We start from the raw sequence: 22,060 nt of genomic DNA, 5'->3' as shown, positions 1-22,060 counted from the left end.
TCAGTATTTGATTTTGATAAAACAACCTTTAGAAAAACAGCTTCTGGGGGTTTATCATGAAAACCTCGACCCCCTCATTCTAGGAAGACAAGAAGAAAATATCCAGTTGTCCATAACATGACCACTTGTGACTAAGAGCTGGCATCCAACCCAAAAGGCCCCAGGTCAGGCCAGTGCTCAAACAGGAGCCACTGAGAACCTGCCCTGACTAGCTGGTAGCATACATTCCTTGTCCTTGGAAGGACTTGCCAGCAACTGTACAGCAGGACAGACCAGCACAGTGGGTGTCATCCAGTTTGTCCTTCCTGGGTTCCAAGTAAACTACAACATTTCTTAAGGGAGACTTTGGCTGAGGCTGGGCTTCCAACAATATTACAACTTCCCACTGAATACTGTAACTGACAGGATAAAGCTACAGCAGAACCCACAGCTAGATTATACAGTATTGCATCAACATGGCCTGAATCATGTGGTATATAAACAAAGACTATAGGAAGTTATCAGGAAGGAAGAAAATCCTGGAACCACTTAATGCTTTGAATAAGAGTTTCCTTCAAAGGCAACTAAATATATAGTTAGTCTTAGAAAATGGCAGTATTTGAAAGGATTAGAAGGATTGGGAAGCGTGGGCTTGTTGGAGGAAGTAATGCTCCCCACTTTCCCATGATCTCCCACCTTCTTACTGGGGTTGGGCTCTGAGGTTTCAAGATCCCATGTCAAGCCCAGTGTCTCTTTCTCAGCTTACAGATCCAGATGTAGCTCTCAGTTATTGCTCCAGTGCTATGTGTGCCATCATGCATTCCACCATGATGATAGTGGACTAAACCTCTGAACCTGTAAGCCAGCCCCTGGTTAAATGTTTTTTTTTTTTTTTTTTTTATAAGATTTGTTGGGGCTGGTGAGATGGCTCAGTGGGTAAGAGCACCCGACTGCTCTTCCAAAGGTCCGGAGTTCAAATCCCAGCAACCACATGGTGGCTCACAACCATCCATAATGAGATCTGATGCCCTCTTCTGGTGTGTCTTAAGACAGCTACAGTGTACTCACATATAATAAATAAATAAATCTTTAAAAAAAAAAAAAAAGATTTGTTGTGGTCATGGCGTCTCCTCACAGCAAGAGAACACTAAGACACCATATGATGGATTTTAGCTACTGGTGACAGAGCTGGATCTAGTACTGGATCCTTAAGATGGCTAAGATTTGGGGACATAGCCTCAACAATCTGTTTAGAGAAGAGCTGCAAAGATCAACAAATCTTTGCCAATCCAATAAATGAGATCATCGCATCATCTTTTAGCCAGGGCTCTTCCTACACAGACCCAAGTACAGATAATAAATAGGCCAGGGGCAGGATGCTGTTCAGCTCCAGGTTGGTCAATCATCACTCAGCTTCAGAAGTCTCAAAATCAAGACTCTATCTGGCCCCAGACAGATGAAGTGGGGGCTCCAGCCCACTGAGAGATGCCTGGAATTAAAGCTTGCCCACCACTGTCTTTGTATCGATGCCTCAAAAGCAGGGCGCCTTGCTAATGCATCCATGGGGAAAACAAAGGATGGCTCACGCATTGGATAAGTGACAAGCATTGGCGGTGGAGGTGGTGAGGTACTTCCCTCTAGTGCTCCACCATGATCTGCTAGAAGCTTCCATGCCTGTTCAAAGGGATCCACAGTTTTGCAGTACTGAATCTTACTTGTCTCAACTGTGACTCTGTGGTGATGTGAGCCTCATCTGTGTGGTCTTTAGCCTTTCCCACCATGGCCAGCACTGTTCTCCTCCTTTCTATCTCAACCCTAAGATAGAACCTAACACACATTGGTCATGGGAAAATGATGAGCAGTGTAGAAATCTCTAGGGTCTCTGAAAGGGACCAATTTCTCATGACATAGACAGAAGAAACACATTTTTCTCTTAAAGAAAAGTCTGTGTGTGTTATGTTGTATGCATATATATACAGTGTACACACACAATCACACACACATATACATGTACCTGCACAGGTGTATGCGTACACAGAGGCCATGGTCACATGAGGTGATTTCCTTCATTTCTTCTCTCCCCTATTGTTTGACACAGAGCCTCTTACTCAGCCTGAGCCTCTATATTCGAGCGAGGCAGACTGGGTGGCCATGGAACTTCAGGAATTCACTTCTCCATTACCCAGTGCTGGAATTCCTGACATGTTCACGCATGGCTTTCTGGGTATTCAAATGTAGGTCCTTATGCTTGTGCGGCAAGCACTTGAATGACAGAACCATTAGCTCTGCGGCACATCTTTTAAAGAGGTGACACCTGCACTGCTCTGCAAATATACACTCTCATCCCTACAGCTCATTCCTTGAAGGCAAGCCTAGAAATTATGGTTAACCCTGCAATACTAACCTGCGGTAAGGTTCTGATGGGACTAAGGTGCAGGGCCACAGCAAGGACACAACTGAGACAAGAATCCACAACTGAGGGCTCTGGGCAGAGCTGCTGGTTGCCTGCTGCAGCAGCTGTCCTTGCAGAAGACCCTGTGTACCTGGGTGACTTACTTAGGGCGAGCTCTTTAAATTCAGGAAGGCTGGCAGCAGCACAGAGCTGGTAAAAGATGTGGTAATTCCTCTCATCATCCGCCTGGGGAGGAAAAAGAGATCAGCTTTAGGCCGTGGTTCCCAGGATCATCTCCTTGGTTATTCTGGTCCCAGGTGTCCCATCCAGGTGGCACAAGCCACCTCTCTCAGGTGTTTCCTCTGTGCCCCGGCCACCTGCAATTTCAAATGACATATTTTCCATTTGCTATGACAGGGTCTTTTCTTCTCCCGTGAGGACTTTTACCCCTTAGCTTTTGTGGAGGCAAAATTTCCTTTCCTTTCCACATTAAACACCAGAGCCACACGACGAACGTGGGGTAGGGGTGGGGTTAGCCAACAAACACTCTAATCCTTGCTGCTTGGCTGGCAGCTGCAGACCTTTATTTTCCTGTTGAAAGGTCCCTTTCTGCTCTGGGACTTAAAGTAAGTGAGGCTGAGCTTGCCTACTGTGTTGGGATAGCCAGTCAGGGGACTTTCAGTGGACACTCACACTAGAATGGTTTTAAATCAGCAGGGAGGGGTGGGGGTTGGGGAGGTGGTGTACAAATAGTTAGGAGGCCTGGGTAGAAACAGCCATGAAGAGGAAAGTTCAAGTCGTGGTGGAGTGCAGGCAGTTTGTCAGTCTACCCAGCAGAGCTTCCCACTGCTCTACCTAGTGAAGGAGGGATGAGGGGCCACCCAAGCAACCTGTGAGGGAAGGGGAGCTGGTCTGAACGGTCATGGAATGTTTGTTACTCATGAACACAAAGTCATCACTAAGGAACTGCTCAGGAGACTCTGCGGGGGGGGGGGGGTCCCCAAGGACAGCTGATCCCTGGGGGCAGGGAAGCCACTGTGCACAAGGCAAAGGGAGCTGCAGACTTGAATCAGGCCGCCATCACCACTGAATCAGGCTACCTCACTCAGTTCCATGATGAGAAGGCAAAGCTGCTGCAGGAGAATGGTGGTTAAGGTGGCACTGACCGTCACCAGAAGCAGGGAGGGAGGAAGGGGTGAGGCAGAGGCCAGGGAGAGCTGAGCGGGAGGAAGAGGAGGATCAGCAGAACAACTAAGGACCGTGATGGGGAAGACCTGAGTGGTGTTTATACACACTACTTCCTAGGAAAGAAAACCAAACACGTGTGTGTGTGTGTGTGTGTGTGTGTGTGTGTGTGTGTGTGTGTGTGAGTGTGCGTGTGCTTGTGCATGTGCGTGTTTGTGTGAGTGTGCATATGTGTGTGTGTGTGCGTGTGTGTGTGTGCGCGTGTGCGTGTGTGTGTGAGTGTGAGTGTGCTTGTGCATGTGCGTGTGTGTGTGAGTGTGCATATGTGTGTGTGTGTGTGCGTGTGTGTATGAGTGTATTATTTTAGCATATAAGCCTATCTAGCCATACACCTATTTTTGACCCACCGAACATGCAGGTTCCCTGAAAACTGAAACCCAGACTATAACATTCTCGAATGGTAAGACTGTAAGGCCGACTGTTCTTTCTCTAGCCCTGGATTTAGTGTCAGGCAAAGCAATTCTGTGTAAAAGATTTGTAGACACTGGAGGCTTAGTCCACATGAATATTTACTCGGAAAGAGAAGGAAGAGAACAATATTGATTCCAGGCTAAGAGATGGGTTTCTCTGTGAGCACAGGGAGTGGAAGGAGCAGTAATGGAGGCGAAGTACAAACAGCCGAGTCCTGCCACTCACCTGAAAGACCACCCTGGACTTCTCCAGCAAGTAGGTCCTCATGTTGGCCCCAATGATGTGGTACTTTTTATCAAAGCCAATCTCAATGAATTTCCCAAATCGGCTGCTGTTGTCGTTGCGAGTGGTCTTGGCGTTCCCGATGGCCTGGATTGACAGACAGCAGAAGTGTGTAACCCGTGAGGGCAAGGGCTGGGAGGGAGACGGCTCCGACCGTCAAGTGCTCAGACTCCTCCTGCCCACCCCAGGCTGGAGGTCTGTAGAAGCATGGGATCCCTGCTTTCCTGCCGTGGGAATACCTCCGCTATTGGGAAGGACAAAGGGCTGGGTGGGAAGTTCTACTTGGTTAACTTAAAATGAAACCAAAACAAACTGATTTTCAGCCCCCCTTACAATTGTTGGCCACACTTAAGAGCCAGTTGTTGAGCAGAAGATTACTCAACAAGTAAGTTGACTGCCACGTAAGGGATATTCTAGCCCACTATTTCTCTCCTCCTCTTCCCCTTTTCTGTCTAGAATACACGTGATACCTAACCCAGTCACCCTGGGCCCATGAAAGCAAAGGCCCAGAGAGTCAGAGACCCTGGCTCTGATGTTCTGGAGCTACCAAATCAGTGCCCACAGTTCTGAGAGAGAAAACCAACTGCTGTGCCTAATCTACTCCCCCCCACCCCTGACCCATGCAATCAGACAACCAAATGCTGCCCACCCCTACCTCCAACACACTGGTGAATGGCACTTCCTGGAAAGGCCACCAAACGACACAACCACCCACTAGGGTCAGGAAGCCACACACTAGGATCATTTCCTAAACAGCAAGGCCACAGATTCAACAGTACAAAGATTTCATTTTGGAAACAAGGTCTCTAGGTAGCTCCAACTGGCCTGGAATTTGCTATGTAGGCCAGTCTGGTCTCCAACTTACAGCAATCCTCCTGAGTTCTTGAGTTAAAGTTGTGTGCCATCACATCCAGCCCATAATACTCTTTAAAATCAGCCACTCAATAACTGGTCTCATATAATGGTTCGGCTTCTATAAATCACACAACTAACACAGCAATAATGGATTTTCTTATTTTAATCTCTTGTTTATTCACATTTCTTTTTTTAGGTAGTGAAAAGACTTGGAAAAATCCCACTGCAACTTTTTAGTGGTCTGGAAAATATGAAATGCCCAGAGGTTGAAAGAAAGATTCAAACCCGTCCTCTAGTCCAGGCCAACCAAGTCCAACCAACGGTCCAAGTTCTTCAATTTGCAAGTCTCAATCCCAGCTGGCCTCTGAGGTGAAGGCTCCTCTCAGGTCTGCTTTCCAGACCTGAGAGTGACTTCCGGCACTCTCACACTTCATGAGGACAACTGTCATTGCCCCTGCCCTGGAGGTGAGCCAAGCCAAGCCAAGCCAATTCCTCGCTCTCTGCTGGGGAAGTGGTTCTCCTGAACTGCTCTACCCATGCACACACCCCATGCTTTCAAAGTGATATCCTATGGCCAAACACCTTTGATCCCTCTCTGTCCTAATGCATGAACCTGGCCCACATTACCTTTGTCTCTGTCTTAGATAGCATCAACACTCTCTCTTCCTCCCCTCCCCTCCCCCTTCCCCCTCCCCTCTCCTCTCCCTTCTCCCCTCTCCTCTTCTTCTTCCTCTCCTCCTCCTCCTCCTCCTCCTCATTCTCCTCCCTCTTCTTCTTCCTCTCCTCCTCCTTCTCCTCCCTCTCCTCCTCCCTCTTCCTCTCCTCCTCCTTCTTCCTTCTTCCTTCTTCTTCCTTCTTCTTCTTCCTTCTTCCTTCCTCCTTCTTCCTTCCTCCTTCTTCCTTCCTCCTTCTTCCTTCCTCCTTCTTCCTTCCTCCTTCTTCCTTCCTCCTTCTTCCTTCCTCCTTCTTCCTTCCTCCTTCTTCCTCCTCCTTCTTCCTCCTCCTTCTTCCTCCTCCTTCTTCCTCCTCCTCCTCCTCCTCCTCCTCCTCGTCCTCCTCCTCCTCCTCCTTCTTCTTCTTCTTCTTCTTCTTCTTCTTCTTCTTCTTCTTCTTCTTCTTCTTCTTCTTCTTCTTCTTCTTCTTCTTCTTCTTCTTTCTCTCTCTCTCTCTCTCTCTCTCTCTCTCTTTCTCTTCCTGACCTTGCATCCTGCAGCTAATATTCCTCTTGACTAACAGAACAATCCGTGAAAAATGTGAACCTAATTATATCCTTGGTGTAAAATGCTTCAGTGGCTTCTACTCCCCTATAGTTTTAGAGTCTCAGCATAGCCACATACCCGGTAGCAGTAGCCCACCAGCCTTGCCTTTCATTATTTAGTACTCGGTCTCCGGCTCTAAAAACCAGAACACTTCTTTTTTGTTTCTTCAACAGCCCTGTTAGCTCTCCATGGTCACACAAGACCCACCTACACTATTCCCTGTGTTGGAACTCTCTTCCCACAGCTCCCCATGCCCACTAGCCCTTCTTGTTCAAATCCAAACCTGAAGGCAGGCAGACAACCATTCTCTGACTGCACAGAAATTTCCTACGATGCATCTTTCTGGGCCCTGCGCACCCTGCCGTTCCTCCAGGAAAGGATGAGAGTATAGTTACATCGGTGGGCTTCTAAGTCGCCAGCTCAGACGACTCTTAAGCTCCACGGGACAATGTCACACTTCAGTAAGGCAGCTCCGTTTTGAAGATGGAAAAGCTCTATAATGTTGGCCAAAGTTAGCCTTTCCCAGGTCTCCAACACGAGGCCCTGGGCTGCTTATTGTGTCACTTAAAGTGGACAAGGATTCTGAAAGACAGCCATCACTTTCAATCTACTTACATGCTTGTGAAGGTCAAATAATTTGCCCAAGGTCATATGACTGAGAAGCAGTATATTTTAAGTATATCTGGGTCCTGAAGTCTGGATGCAGACTACACGGAATCACAGTCCTGCATGCTGTCCCCCAGCCCCCACCACTCATGTCAGAAAAGAAGAAAAAAGCTGCCTGATATGGGGGCAGCTCGCACAGTTCTAAGGACCGAGCCAAATCCGAGGTAAAACTAGAAAGCACTATCAGCCGTCGAATGAAGCCTTTCCTAGCTCAGTTGGCAGGGTGGAGGGCTGTGGAGGACAGACTGCAGAAGCACCAATCATCATTCTACCCTCCCAAGAAAGGAGGGAAGAAGGGTATCCTTCAGAAACAAACCACACTAAAAACATCAAAGAATCAGCCCTGGACCTAAGGTCCCACATAGCTGCACCCGATGGGCTCTCTGCTTCCTATGGCCTTCAATGTAAAGAAGCCTGCAGCCACATCGCTCCCCCAACATGTTAGAGCAGCCATGCACTCGGGTAAAGTCTCTCTGTGTGGGTTTCCCACTAGTGAATTAAGTGTGGCAACTGAGTATAACCGCCACCATCTTAGTATTCCCATGAATTAACAGACCCCAGCATGACCGGTGGCTGCAACACAGAGCAACAGGGAGATGGTCTGGCCCTCCTGGTAATGTGCTATAGTAGGCCCATTACAGTGCTGTCTAAACAATGGCAACACACATCTACATTTCACCACTCTTAAAACACACAGACAACTGAATAGGCTAAACACGAGTTAGCAATCAGCAAAAGCCAGTTTGTGGTAGATTATGAGACACAATCTACTGTCACCATTGTCAACGAATAATGTCAAATTCCAATTTACAGTTTCAAATTTCAAGGAGTTCAAATGTCTTATTTTGTAAACAGACACTATACTCATCACCACAGGCCAGATGTGTTGGTGATGGTTTATATCTTTAATCTCAGCACTTGGGAGACAGAGGCAGGAGGATCTCTATAAGTCCAAGGCCAGCCTGGTCGACACAGCAAGTTCTAGGCCAGTCAGGGCTACAGAATGGTTCCCTAGCACAAACAAACAAATAGACAGACAGACAGACAACCACAGCATGTTCTTTGCTGTTCATGCATACAGAAATGTGAAATTTGAATAGACTTTCCTATGTAAATTGAATAGTAATATACAGAAATACAATGAATAACTTTAATATTGGGTTACACAACAGAGAGGCAGACAAGAGTTGTACGGGCACACAAGAGAGGGAGCATGCAGCCTGCCAGCAGAGTGGCAAAGGCTGAGAAAGAGAAACCTGCAGTGAATCCCAGACAGCAGAATCCTCCCAGTGGAGAAAACACAGTGGAGACAACGGGCAGCAGAGTCTAAAATAGACAATGTTGGAGTGGCTAAATGTAAGGCTGAGTAAGAACACAGATGTAGGGCTCGTAGGAACCAGATTCTTGTCTGAATTGGTTAAACAGCTGCAGCCATTTTCAAAACAACAATGAAGACAAAAATCCTAAAACTCACACCTTTGGTCTTTTATCATTTTTAAAATTGTATTTGTTACTCTGTGGCTCCAACCTTTCTCCTTCCAGTAGGGGAAGATTCTGTGGCTTTTAGGGTCTGTCTGTGTATTAGTTAGGGTTTTACTGCTGTAAACAGACACCATGACCAAGGCAAGTCTTATAAAAACAACATTTAATTGGGGCTGGATTACAGGTTCAGTCAGAGGTTCAGTCCATTATCATCAAGGTGAGAGCATGGCAGTATCCAGGCAGGCATGGCGCAGGCAGAGCTGAGAGTTCTATATTTTCATCCAAAGGCTGCTAGTGGCAGACTGACTTCCAGGCAACTAGAGTAAGGATCTTATGCCCACACCCACAGTGACACACCCACTCCAACCAGGTCACACCTATTTCAACAAGGCCGCACCTCCAGATGGTGCCACTCCCTGATCCAAGGATATACAAACCATCACGGTCTGGTTTCATGATTCCATACCCTGGGACTCGGGTTCTATTCCTGCCTCCTCCTGATCTCCTGATTAGCAATGTTCTCCTAATCAGTACAGACTTAGGCATAAATCTCTCCTAGGATGCTCTCAAGGTGTTTAAGAAAACTAGGGTCAGAGAGCACTGTCAACGAATCACACCGATCTCCCCCAGCCAATCCAGCCCAGCCCCCAGTCTGCATAATTCAACAGCTGCCACTCAGCGCAGCCTACTGGTACTTGTGCATGCTCAGACTATGCCCAGTTCTGTCTCCCCGGGAAGTGTCTGCAGTGGAAGCAAGGAGACATGCCACAGTAACTGATTGCTTGGGGGTGAGCCAGGCAGGGACTCTTCCCAGAGTCTGGGCAGAATAGCCAGGAATCAGCTGCTCCTAACTGAGACACTTGGAGGAGCCACAAGATGACTTCCTGACACATAGGGAAGGCTAAACCTGGAACATTTGAAAAGTTGTGCCCAACTTTGGTAGAACAAAAGTTGTTCATTTTCTGTCGGTAACACCGGATTTCCCAGCCAGGGTTCCTCCTAATTCTGCTGCCTCCTCTCTACAACCAAATTCAAGCTTTCCCCCAAAGATAGCACCAAAGGCTCACAATTGGAGGGAGGAATCCTGAGCGCTTTAAGTGGATGGTTTCCCAAGCAGCAAGTTGCCCAAGGCAGAGAGTGAATGTCTGGGGCTCAAACAACAATATTTACTTACACAACCATAATGAGGGTAGTTCATGTCTACACTCCTCTTCATCCAGACCCGAGCAGTTAAGCATACCTTGGTCTCCTGGGGGAATGCATGTTGTTCTTATGTTTCTAGCGTGCTCAAGCATCCTGCTCACAGAACTCAGAAGCCTACTCAGTCCATAACAAACAGTGCACGCTTTCAGTTATTAGTAACCACAATAACTTAAAAGTATTCCCAGGGCAGGGACTTAAGTCGATAACTTCTGTATCAATGTCCACAGGAAGAGTACCCACAATAGGCAAAAGGCAGAAACAACCACATGCCCATCAAGTGAGAAATGGCTGAACAAATCCCAGTGAATGTATGCAATGAGAGACACAGCCATAAAAAGAACAAAGTATCGATAAATGCTAAAATATGAGTGGATCTTGAAAACATCATGCCAAGTAAATCTAACCTGATACACACGGACCAGTATTGTAGGATGCCCTTCACATGAAGTCCCCAAAGGAGCGAGTCAAAAACAAGAGGTTGAAATCAGTTTGCCAAGGACCTGAGGAAGTAATCCTTCAATGGGAACAGTGTTTCTACTGGGGTAATGGGAAAGTTCTGGCAACAGATGGTAGTGGTAGATAAACAATGAGTGTATTTCATGCCTCTGAATCATATACCTAAAGTGGAAATGTTTTGCCATGTATATTTTTCACAATAAAAAATTTTGAAAATGCCCCTTTTGTTTTATTTAGTAACATGGTATCTTGCTTGTGCTGAACTCCAAGAGTGACTAACATTTACTTTGATCAGTCACCAAGCATCAAAGAGAGAATTCTCTGCTTTGCCAAGAGTAACTGCTTTATCTTTAGAAGAAGGTCCATGTCTCTGAAATCTGCCTAGGAGATAAACTGAGCACTGAAAATCGATCCATGGAGAAAGCCAGTCTGGTTCAGAGAAAATAGTGTGAGTTGCAAAGTGCTGGCCTAGTTGCTCTAACGCAGGCACACATACGGTACCAAAGCCACAGTCCATGGGTTTCTTCTGCACTGGGGCCACAGGCAGGGCCTGACTTCAGAAGTCTTAGAACTACATAACTTAAACTAGATACCAACTGAGTGTTGGACAACAGAGTTTGCTGTGGAAAGCCTAATGCATGCTGGGGGTAGTAAGTTCACTCAAACTTAACGACACGGTTATGCTCCAATCCCCATGAAAACGCTGGAGACAATGCATCAGGATGTGGAGTGTCAGATACATCAGGATGTGGAATGCCAGCTGGCTACGGAACCACAGGGATTCTGTCATTGTCCATACTGTCAGAGGTCCCTCCTCGTCTTTATAACAGGTGGCTGGTTCTGCAATGGTGTATCTGGATCAGAAACATCACTATCACATCGGTGCTCATGAGAAATGCAGAGCACTGGTCCTTTTTCTAGACCTTCTGAATCAGGAACTCCAGATGTGCAGTCCAGTGTAGACCTGAATCAGAAACTCCAGATGTGCAGTCCAGTGTCTGAAGTTTTATTGAGCCTCCCTCCCATACAGTAATCAGTTTGTCTCTGTCTCTGTTGTCTTTGTCTCTCCCCCTCCCCCCCCTCTCCCCTTCCTTCTCCCCCTCCCCTCCCCCTTCCCCTCCTTCCTTCACCCTCTCCTGGCTGGCCTCAAACTCTGAACTCTTTGAAGCCAAGCTCTGCCACCCTCCTACCTCTGTCACCCAAGTGCTGAGACAAAGGCGTGTACCACTGAGCCCAACCAGTTCCAAAGCACCAGTATAAATGAAAGTTCTCCTTGTAGCTTTTATGCTCTTGGTAAAAGCACCTTCAATTCTATCGACCATGCTCTAATTTATATAAGAACAATGAAGCTAGCTTCTGAATTCTTAGAGGACAAGCAGTCTCTTGTCACTCAGCAGGAAGGACAGTTTTGAAGGTAGAAATTTAGCTTAAATAACCAAAAACCTGACCTGAGACTCTGAATTTACTCTTGCACTTGGCGAGAGCAGAGGGATAGAGGGACACAAAGGAGACCACAGAAGGTCCAGGAGATTTCCGTGACAATGGAAAGATCCACAGCTGCCATGACTCGTCTGGGTTGCTGGGGCTGAACACACAGCAAACCCAGATCTTATCTCAACTGGGCCATTTCTGTTTCCTTCCCAGCCGAGCTCCATTCAGCTTTATCAGAGATCCTTTTCGTAACGGACAGATAAACATTAACTTTCCAACACCCTTCTTGTAGATTATTAAAATCAGACAGCAGCTGCAAAGCCCAATACGGTTTTGGTTCGACGTTCTGAACAGGTAAAGTTCACGTGAGGGTTCCTAGGAAGCAGGTCCCTTAAACTTTCACAAACAAGCCCTGACGTTCAGGAAAATAACATGGCAGAATTACTGATCTGAAGACTCACAAACTAGAAGAAGAACCATTGCTCTTTTGAAAAAGGCAGCTTCAAAAATATCACCAACCCCCCCCCCCCTGACAGGGGCTGGAGAGATAGCTCCATGGTTAAGAGCACTGACTGCTCTTCCAGAGGACCGGAGTTCAATTCCAGCAACCACATGGTGGTTTATAACCATCTGTAATGGGATCCTCTTCTGGTGTGGCTGAAGACAGTGACAATGTACGCACATACATAAAATAAATAAATAAATCTTAAAAAACAAACAAACAAACAAACAAAGAAAACCCTGACAACCAAACACATTGAGTCTAATAGGGCTCCAGAGTTGAGGGGGTTAAGTCCATATTAGTGGCAGAGAGGAAGGACATTTAGTCCTACTCTACCAGAATAAACCCTTTAGAGAGGAGAGATAGAGACAGTGATAGAGAGAGGAATAGGGATAGATAGATGATAGGTAGGTAGATAATAGACAGACAGACAGACAGACAGATTTGACTCTAAGCCATTATTTGCTACAGCAAGATCTAATTTTTAGAAATAATTTTGGCCTGAACACACGTTCTCTGAGGCTACTCCACCCAGGTTCCCGTCATAATGTCCTAGCCAATGACAGGACCCAGACAGGGTAAAGAAATAGACAGGGCATGCCTTGGCTACTTCATGCCATTTCAGGTAACAGTTTCTAAAGATCTTCAGCAGAAGTGATGCTGTCCTGAGTGTGCTGGCTCTCCTTTATCATCTTCTCCACAAAGACAGGCCAAAAAGGATCCTGTTTCAATTCATCAGTCTCAGCCTGCATGAGAGCCGCCTCTTCATGCAGAGAGATCTTCGAAGTATCTACTGGTTCTAGGGCAATGCTAATTTTCTGACCCATGATGGCAGCATGAAGGGGAGGCTGCAAAGGTACAGCAGGTGGAAGGGGCCATTACTATAGCACGCACAAGGTCCAAGGACACAGAGTATGAAGACGGTCGACCTAACACAGGGCCCTGCAGGATGATTATCTTTAACCCAGAATTTCAGAGGTACCTATACCCTCCCCCTCCTGATAGAGGAAGAGTGACAGGGCTGCCTAAGTGAGCTGCTTCAGTGATTCTCTTCATAGCCCATGTCACATTCAACCCCCCAGCGACTCCCTGGGAAGGCTTTACCTCCATGATGGGGCTGGATGCTAGGACCTTCTCTTCAATGTTGGTATCACTGGCTGAGCCACCAACGGTGGCAAAATAGCGCATGGCGTACTTGGCCGACACCGTCTTGCCTGCTCCAGACTCTCCGCTGACTATGATGGATTGGTTCTTTTCATCTCTGGAAGGGAAAGAGCTCCGGTCAGTCACTGGCCATGGCAAGGTGCTGCTGCCTGCCAGGGACTCTGATGAGGGGCAACCTGGTGAGAAGCATCTCTTGGGGAATAAATGTGGATAACTGTAAAGTCTGCCCTCATTCATAGGTCTACATAAGCTCTGAAAATGGGAGGAAGAAGGCATATCTGAGCAGGGGTTTCTAATAGCACAGGCCCTCCACCACCGAGCGGAAGAATGGTGTACCCAGCAGCTTACCCTACAAATTGGGACATGATGCCCATTATCCTAAGAACATTTATCCTTTTGTCTTTGTTCCTACAATAGGCCTACTATGTGCCACTGAATTCCCTATAAGTTTTCTGACAAGAACAAGGGTCTTCTCTTGTATTGAGTCTAGCTAGCAGGTTAGTTGTGTGGATTTGAACATTTTGTTTATACAGATGCATAAAGGGCATGATATCACCCTCACCACAACCAAGGGGACAAACTCAAGTCAGGAAAAGAGGATACCTCACACAGGATGGAAAACTACAGTTATTCTTTTAAAAGACAACGCAGGAAGACATATAAGAAATTAAAGGTGCATGTCTTTATGCCCCCAAGGAACCGGGGTATTCAAAGCAGAGAGGAATGACAAATATTTGGGACAGAGTTGAGGGTAAGAAATTGCTTAAGAAGTGGTGAACATGACCATCATCCCTTACGTTCACAAAACCATGAGGAAGGCAGACATTCTACTTCCAGTTGTCAGCCCTGACAGCTGTGCCTGGTACCACGTATGTACTCAAAAGTCAACTGGTGAACTATAATAAGCAGCTTAGGGCTCGGTGGATGCAATCCCCTTCTTTCCCAAATGGAGGCATGCTTAAAACTCAGGATTCCTAGCGCTGGGTCCCATGATTTCCTAGGCAGACTGGGTAACAGAATAACTGAGAGGCCTCCATGATGATCTACCCCTACCCTACCTTGCTAGTTACTATCAGCAGGAGTGAAAACAAAACAACCAAAACCACCAGCTGTGTCCAGATCAGGGACAATGCAGAGAAACTGGACAGGGGATGGTGAGGTAAAGGAACCTGTCCTACTTGAGAGAGACAGAGGGACCAGACAGAGAGAAGAGGCCAGCTGGGGGTGTGAGCACTATAAAGGATGGGGAGCAGGAAGTGGGCTAACCTGGATCCACTCAGTCCCCATGAGCACAGAACCCTGAGGTTGCAGCTCACAATCACGGACATTCACAAAGGGACCCTTGGGGCTCTGAATGGAGAATGGATATGGTTGAACATGTGGATCGTTTAATTGGCCACCCAGCCAACTATATGAAAACGTATGTAGATTCCTTCTTCGTACTTGGGCAATGAAATTCCCCACAGCATCCCGAGATCCCTCTTTGTTCTAAGTCATTTCATTCTTATCAGTGTCCGTTTCTTCTCTCCTCGCTCCCATAACACTAAAAGGTAGCCTCCAAACAGGTCCACAAATGTGGCTCCCATTTTTTCCATTTTTAAAATTAAATAATTACTTATTTACTTATTATGGATGTTTGTCTGGTTTTCTATATGTTTACCATGTGTGTGCCTGGTGCCATTAGAGGATCCCCTGGGATTGGAGTTACAGATGTTTGTGAGTCACCCCAGGGGTGCTGGGAACCAAATCCAGCTCTTCTGCAAGAGCAGCAAGTGCTCTCAGATGCTGAGCCATCTCTCCATCCTCCATGTCCATCCATTTGTTGTTTGTTTTGTTTTGTTTTGTTTTACATTATATACACTGGACCTCAGAGACAACGTTAGGTGTCACCTCTGCTCTCCATACGTTTATCATCAGGCTCTTAGAGAACTGATAAACACAAGCATTCAAGATGGTGGGGTGGCTTTACCAGCCTGGCTTTACACCTTGGCAACTGTCATTTCTGTATGACGTGGGCCACCTCTCTTCTCTGGGGTTACCCTGAGAGCTTCCTGTGTGTAACAAGAGCCAGACTGGGCAGCCCCAGACTCTAGAGCTGTGCTCTGCTTTTATTCCACAATAAGAGGGTGAGTGCAGAATGTGCCGCGCCCTGGTCCTCAGCAGAGAGCCACTCAGAACGAAGAGGTGCATACTGTTCCATTTAACAAGGATCCAGGGGTGTAACATAGAACGAATAGCTCTGTCGGAGAGGGGGACACATCAGTGCTCCAGGCATCCAGCCGCAGCATAGCACACACAGGAAATTGAACAGCAAAGGGATCTGGGTAAAACATCTTCCTTGACAAAGACAAATAAGGCACAAAGCAGGAATCCTTATCACGTCCCACTCTCAGTGTCAAGGTGCCACCTACTTTGTACAACACCGAGGCACAACCAAGCATGCGCTGCTCAGAGGAGAGAATGATGCACACAAGAGGCAAGATGCTTTAGGAGACAAGCGGCCTTGTCCAAAGATAAGTGGCCAAGAAGGAAAAACAAAGGACTAGCTTATGTGACAAGTGTCAAGAATTAAAAAAAAAAAGGAAGTAAAATCATCAAACCCCAGCAGTGTAGCGGGGGGGAGGAGGCACAGACACAGCCCGGGGTTCACCAATATCACAGCTAGCTGTCCTCTACTTTCAAATTTTCTGCATTGTTCTGGCAACAAGGCTCAGTCAACAGAGTGCTCACTGTGCAAGTGTGAGGGCCCGAGTTTGGATCCCCGGCGTGAACATAAAAGGCTGCGTGAGTGTGTGCACCTGTGATCCCAGCACCAAGGAAGCAAGGACAGGAAAGAGTGGCCCTGAGGCTGGCTGGCCAGCAATCCTAACCAGTAGGTGAGCATCAAAGTTAGGGAGAGATCCTGTCTCAAAGAAGGAGTTGGAGACCAACTGAGGAAAGGAGTGTATACATACACACACACAAATACATATACACATGCACACACACATACAGATATACACACATACACTCTCACCCACACATACACACACTCTACACATACCATACACATATATATACACCATATACACACTGTACACATACCATACACACATACACTGTACACATACCATACACACACATACACACATACCATACACACACATATACACACACCACACACACACACACACACCATATACCCACTGTACACATACCATATACACACACATACACACACATACACACACATACACACACACATACATATACACACATACATACACATACATACACACACATACATACACACACATACATACACACACATACACACATACATACACACCTACCCACATCCACCCACACACACCCATATACACACACCCATGCATACGCTGTACACACACACACACCATACAAACACCATTTCTGGATATGAGTTCCTTTAGTGACAACTACTGAAAGTAATTGATTAATCCGGTGACTATATAAGGACAGGTTCTCCACATATGTTCAAGTGAGATAAACCCACTTCTTAGACTACCAAGTTCCTTTGAATAGGCCTGGGAGGCATGCACACTACTGTGTATCCACCCACAGGATGATGGGACAACACCACCTTACATTTAGTTCTTCCTATGTTAGCTGTCCTCCTGACTCAGAGCCGGAATCCAGGACACAGACATTAAAAGATTTTGAACTCAATTGTATTACTGATGGACTGACTTTGCACATGATTGTTAACTTAGCCAATCACTTCAGCTCCGTCTTAGTGCTGAGATCCTTGAGCCTTAAGCTGTTCTGAGTGGCTGCCTTCATTTGGTACTCAAGTCTCTAATTTATCCTTACACCCTTGCCAGATTAACTTTCTAAATCGATGCTCTAATTACATTTTTCCTTTTTCAAAAACTTAAATAGCTATCAGCTCCTCAGGGTCCTCAGCTGAGCATAAGGACCCTGCTACAGTGTAACACTGAGGCCATTAACGAGTTTGGTGCATTGAGCATCCTGAGTGAGGTAACCCAAGCACAAAAGAACCCACATGGTATGCACTCTCTGATGAGTGGATATTAGCCCAAAAGCTCAGAATATCCAAGATACAATTCACAGACCACATGATGCTCAAGAAGACAGAAGACCAAAGTATGGGTGCTTTAGTTCCTTTTAGGCAGGGGAACAAAATACTCTTGGGAGCAAACATGGAGACGAAGTGTGAAACAAAGACTGAAGGAAAGGCCATACAGAGACTGCCCCACCTGGAGATCCATCCCATATACAGTCACCCAATGCAGACACTATTGTGGATGCCAAGAAGTGCATGCTTACAGGAGCCTGATATAGCCGTCTCCTGAGTGGCTCTGCCAGAGCCTGACATATACAGAGGTGGATGCTCTCAGCCAACTATTGAACTGATCACTGGGTCCCCAATGGAGGAAGGAGTTAGAGAAAGGATTGAAGGAGCTGAAGGGGTTTGCAAGCCTATAGGAAGAAAAACATTATCAACCAACCAGAGCTCCCAGAGTCTAAACCACCAACCAATGTGTACACATAGAGGGACCCATGGATCCAGCTGTATATGTAGCAGAGGATGGTCTTGCCAAACATCAATGAGAGAAGAAGCCCTTGGTCCTGTGAAGGCTCCATGCCTCAGTGTAGGGGAATGCAAGGGCAGGGACGCAGGAGTGGGAGAGTGGATGAGTGGGTGGGTGGGAGCACACCCTCATAGATGCAGGAGGACGGGGGGATGGGATAGGGGATTTCTGGGGAAGAAACTGGAAAAGGAGATATTTGAAATGTAAATAAAAAAATTCAATTAAAAAAACCTGTTTAGTGTGTTGATCCCCAGTTCTGACAGGCTCTGTAAGCCGCTCCACCATGTTATAGAGGAAACTCTCTTCACTGCATATCTGCTACACGATTATATGATGGTTTTGTGAATCAGCCACATTGACCACTTAGTCTATGTGCAGTATATACCTCCCCCCAGGAATGCATTTGGGGGACTCCCTCTGTCTGGCGTGTCTTCAATGCAGGCCCTTGGGAGTCATCCTGATTCCCTACCCTAGGCTTCTCAGAAGACATTATTTCTCATCTCTTCAAGTCGAGAGCCATTTATTTTGTTCTACTTCTAATATGTTGCCACATTTCATGTGACACTGGCTGCAGTCCTTGCTGCATGGCATTTATTTGTGTCTTTCTCTGGCATCCTGTCTTTCCATCTCTAGGTAGGAAGCTGCAATGTGTGTTCCCATGTAAGCCTCTCCATTTTTGACATTCAGTAATTCTACAACTAATATATTAATAGGAGCTGTGACTAAGAAAAAGACTAGTTCCCTATTTTAGGTCATTTGGGGATGGGTGTGAGGATACATGCATAAATATAGATTTTAACACAATATCCTCCAAAAATACAAGCAATGTTGGCTCCAGCTACTCAGCCCACTTATAGAGATGACTTAGATGTAACTTGAGCCAATCTGCTTTTCAATAAATCCCTTTCTCCTACCCCAGTAAAATTTCCGTTAGAGAAGGCAAGGCTAAGGAATCTCGTGTCCAGATGTTAGCCAAGGTCCAAGCTGTCTCTAGGATGACATTTACTACTGCAGACAGGAAATGCACTGAAAGGCCTCTGCCTCACATAAGAGCAGAGGATTCTGGGATATCCAGCTCAGCTATCCTACAGCTTCTGGCAAAATGCCCAACACCAGCATATACACCTACCTCTAATGTCAGATATTGGCATATACACCTTCCTCTAATGCCCGACACTGGCATACTCACCTACCTCTAATGCCAGACACCAGCATATATACCTGTTTCTAATGTCTGACACTGCCATATACACCTGCCTCTGATGCCTGACACTGTCATATACACCTGCCTCTAATGCTCGACACTGTCATGTACACTTGCCTCTAATGCCTGACACTGTCATATACACCTGCCTCTTATGCCAGACACTGCCATACTCACCTACCTCTAATGCCAGACACCAACACATATACCTGCTTCTAATGTCTGACACTGGCATATACATCTGCCTCTACACCTGCCTCTAATGCCTGATGCTCTCATGTGCACCTGCCTCTAATGCCTGGCACCAGCATATACACCTGCCTCTAATGCCTAGCAATGTCATATACATCTGCCTCTAGTCACAACTCACCCCAGGCTGCACCTTTCTTGGACACATGAGGGGTCCAAAACTTGCTTTTAAGACTCATTTTTCTTCCATGTTTCCCACTGCAGCACTTTAAGCTAAGTGCCCTCCCTTGCCCACCATCCAGGCTCTACCTACCCCTTGCTGTTAAGTCTTCCAGTAGCATCATTTGGCTTCTAAAGGAGAGCCACAACCCACTGGGCTCAAATCCTAGGCCACCCAGCGCCTCTGCTCGGCCTCACTGCCTGCCACTCTTTTCCCTCCTGACTACGTCCACACCACAGCAGGGCTTTGTCCTTCATTCCCTCCTGTGCCATGGCAGCTGGATGCTTTCCTAGATCAAACCAATTACCCACTTTTCATCTCAGAGCTTTTAATGCCTGGTGCTCAATCACCTCATGCCTCATAATGCCTCATGTACAACTGCTTTTTAATTTAATTACTAGCCTATTAACATCATGCCCGGGTGTTTGCAAAGCCCTTAGTCATGCATCTCACACTTAGTAGCCATAAAATCAACAGGTCTCAGGCTTTGTCTCTTAAGAGAAACCAGAAGCTGAGCAGGTCCAAGAATGTGCTCACAGTGCCTGAGCAAGAGAGAAAGAATACAAGTTTCTGTCTCTGTCCAACCCTCCTTGGTCTATGGCACATCTTCCTTATGACCATCACTTGCCAGGATAATGAAGCAGTGTTAGCAAATCTAGCCCCAATACTAGGTGACATGTCAGGCATCCTCGGCACTGACTGGCTCACTGTCAACTCCTCTGGCCAAACACTGCATCATTATGGCACGTACTCCATGATTTACTAAGGTGTTAACCATTGACCTAATGCCCTAAAGCCTAAGTCTCACGATAAAGAGCATCAGATAAAAGGTCTTAGATGGACAGTCCAGCACCTGGGACTATGCTATGAGCACAGCCTCCAGCCTTGTAGTCATATATAGTGGCAAGTGCTGAGGTCCAAGCCAGAGCCCCTTAAACTTGTGCAGTTTCCTTCCTGTAAAACCAATCTAGTCATACTGCCCCCCCCCCCACCCATGGGCCATTTATGGCAGGGATGGGGCTAACCGTGTGGAGTCTCAGACAGGCACCAATCTAAATCTCTGAACTGGAATCTCAGTGAGAAGATGAAGTGAGAACATCATATCTTAGACTCCTCATACCCAGCCTACTTGTAAATCAGGAGTGAGAGGACATCTCATTTTGTCAAAGCACAGAGAGGACTCATCAGCTCTGATTTGGGGTACAGCCATTCTATTGTTCTCTCTAGAGTGACAAATCATCTACAAACACGAGTGTCAGGAAATATTCTATTTATCCCAGGGATAATCAATCTACTCCTCCTTGCTGTCTACTCTTTAATTACACTGTCAACACCCCATTGATACACAGAGCATCTACTCTGGCAGCAGTGGGAAACCACCATGCTAGAGAACAGGAATAAACTGTTCAATAAAGCCGTCTGTGTCAGTACCATGGACAGGGGTGCTCGCCAGGAGACTATGGGAAAAGCAACCATGAAACTTGGAAAGGATGACTATTTCAAAATGGTAACATTATATCCTGTCTGTTTCAATAAATTCAAACAAAAGGAAACAACCGGAGAAAGCTTATAACTTGTGCTTAGCAGTCAGTCTCAAGTGTTTGCTTGATAAGATGAAAATGAACTTCTGCATAAAGGATAAGTTCATTTTCCACATTTGTTTTAGGGGGATCCTGGGAGCCAAGAGCTCTGTTTATAAACCACATAGGTGTAGTGCGATACATACATGAAGATAATACAACTCCTCTGCACCACATCTGAGAGAAAGAATCCCTGAAAGCTCCATCCATCCCACCTCCCCAACACATAAGCAAAGACAGACTGAGGACCAACTCCTCCCCCCACCCCGCCCCTGCATGCCCCCACCCCGCTCCAGCTGTGAGTGGGAAATGCCAGCTCCTTGGTTCATAGAGCAAGTGGCTCAATGATGAGCCCCACAGCCTCCTGCTGATCCTTTATTCTGTGGCTCCAGACCTAGGGCAGCCATTGAGTTCTGGGGTGTGTTCCTTACCATTTGCTGACTCCTCAAGCACAGTTTGAGAGTAAAATCCTTTGGGGTGATCACAAGAAACAGGGAAACACTTGCTGTGACTTTGGGCTTTACAGGCTTGTTGTGGTTGTGTCACTAGCTGGTGGTGATGGTGACACATATGTGAAATAAGTGTAATAAGCTATTTCGTTTGGTCCTGGAACTGCTTCACAGGGAAAGATATGCTGAAGCAACATGACCTCTCCATAGCCAGCTATCTCGTTTTTTGTTTGTTTTTGTTTTTTCGAGACAGGATTTCTCTGTGTAGCTCTGGCTGTCCCGGAACTCACTCTGTAGACCAGGCTGGCCTCGAACTCAGAAATCCATCTGCCTCTGCCTCCCAAGTGCTGGGAGTAAAGACATGCACCACCATTGCACAGCCTCAGCTATCCAGTTGGAATCTAGATCCAGGGAACTTAAGAAATTCACCTAAAACACAAGCTCTTCCTTGCTACAACTGGCTTCCTTTGACCTGGCAATAAAATACAAGAGTTTTCATTTTCTACAGACTGCTTCA

The 22,060-nt window shown here is 46.5% G+C and overlaps 1 protein-coding gene across 3 annotated transcripts in view; it reads right to left on the bottom strand.

Moving 5' to 3' along the window:
• Myo5b (myosin VB) overlaps window positions 1-22,060 on the bottom strand; it is a 314,278-nt gene that overhangs the window by 134,877 nt on the left and 157,341 nt on the right. For all 3 annotated transcript variants that reach the window (XM_085833555.1, XM_029472031.2, XM_021150180.3), the window contains exons 5-7: window positions 13,268-13,424; window positions 4,253-4,396; window positions 2,536-2,617 (exon numbers count right to left, since the gene is read on the bottom strand). In XM_085833555.1, coding sequence (XP_085689681.1) covers window positions 2,536-2,617; window positions 4,253-4,396; window positions 13,268-13,424 — 383 coding nt within the window. The remainder of the gene's footprint in view (window positions 1-2,535; window positions 2,618-4,252; window positions 4,397-13,267; window positions 13,425-22,060) is intronic.

The sequence above is a fragment of the Mus caroli genome, unplaced genomic scaffold, assembly GCF_978045245.1.
Source record: "Mus caroli unplaced genomic scaffold, Mus_caroli_1 scaffold_19, whole genome shotgun sequence".
NCBI lineage: Eukaryota > Metazoa > Chordata > Mammalia > Rodentia > Muridae > Mus > Mus caroli.
This window is presented reverse-complemented; position numbering and strand designations above follow the sequence as displayed.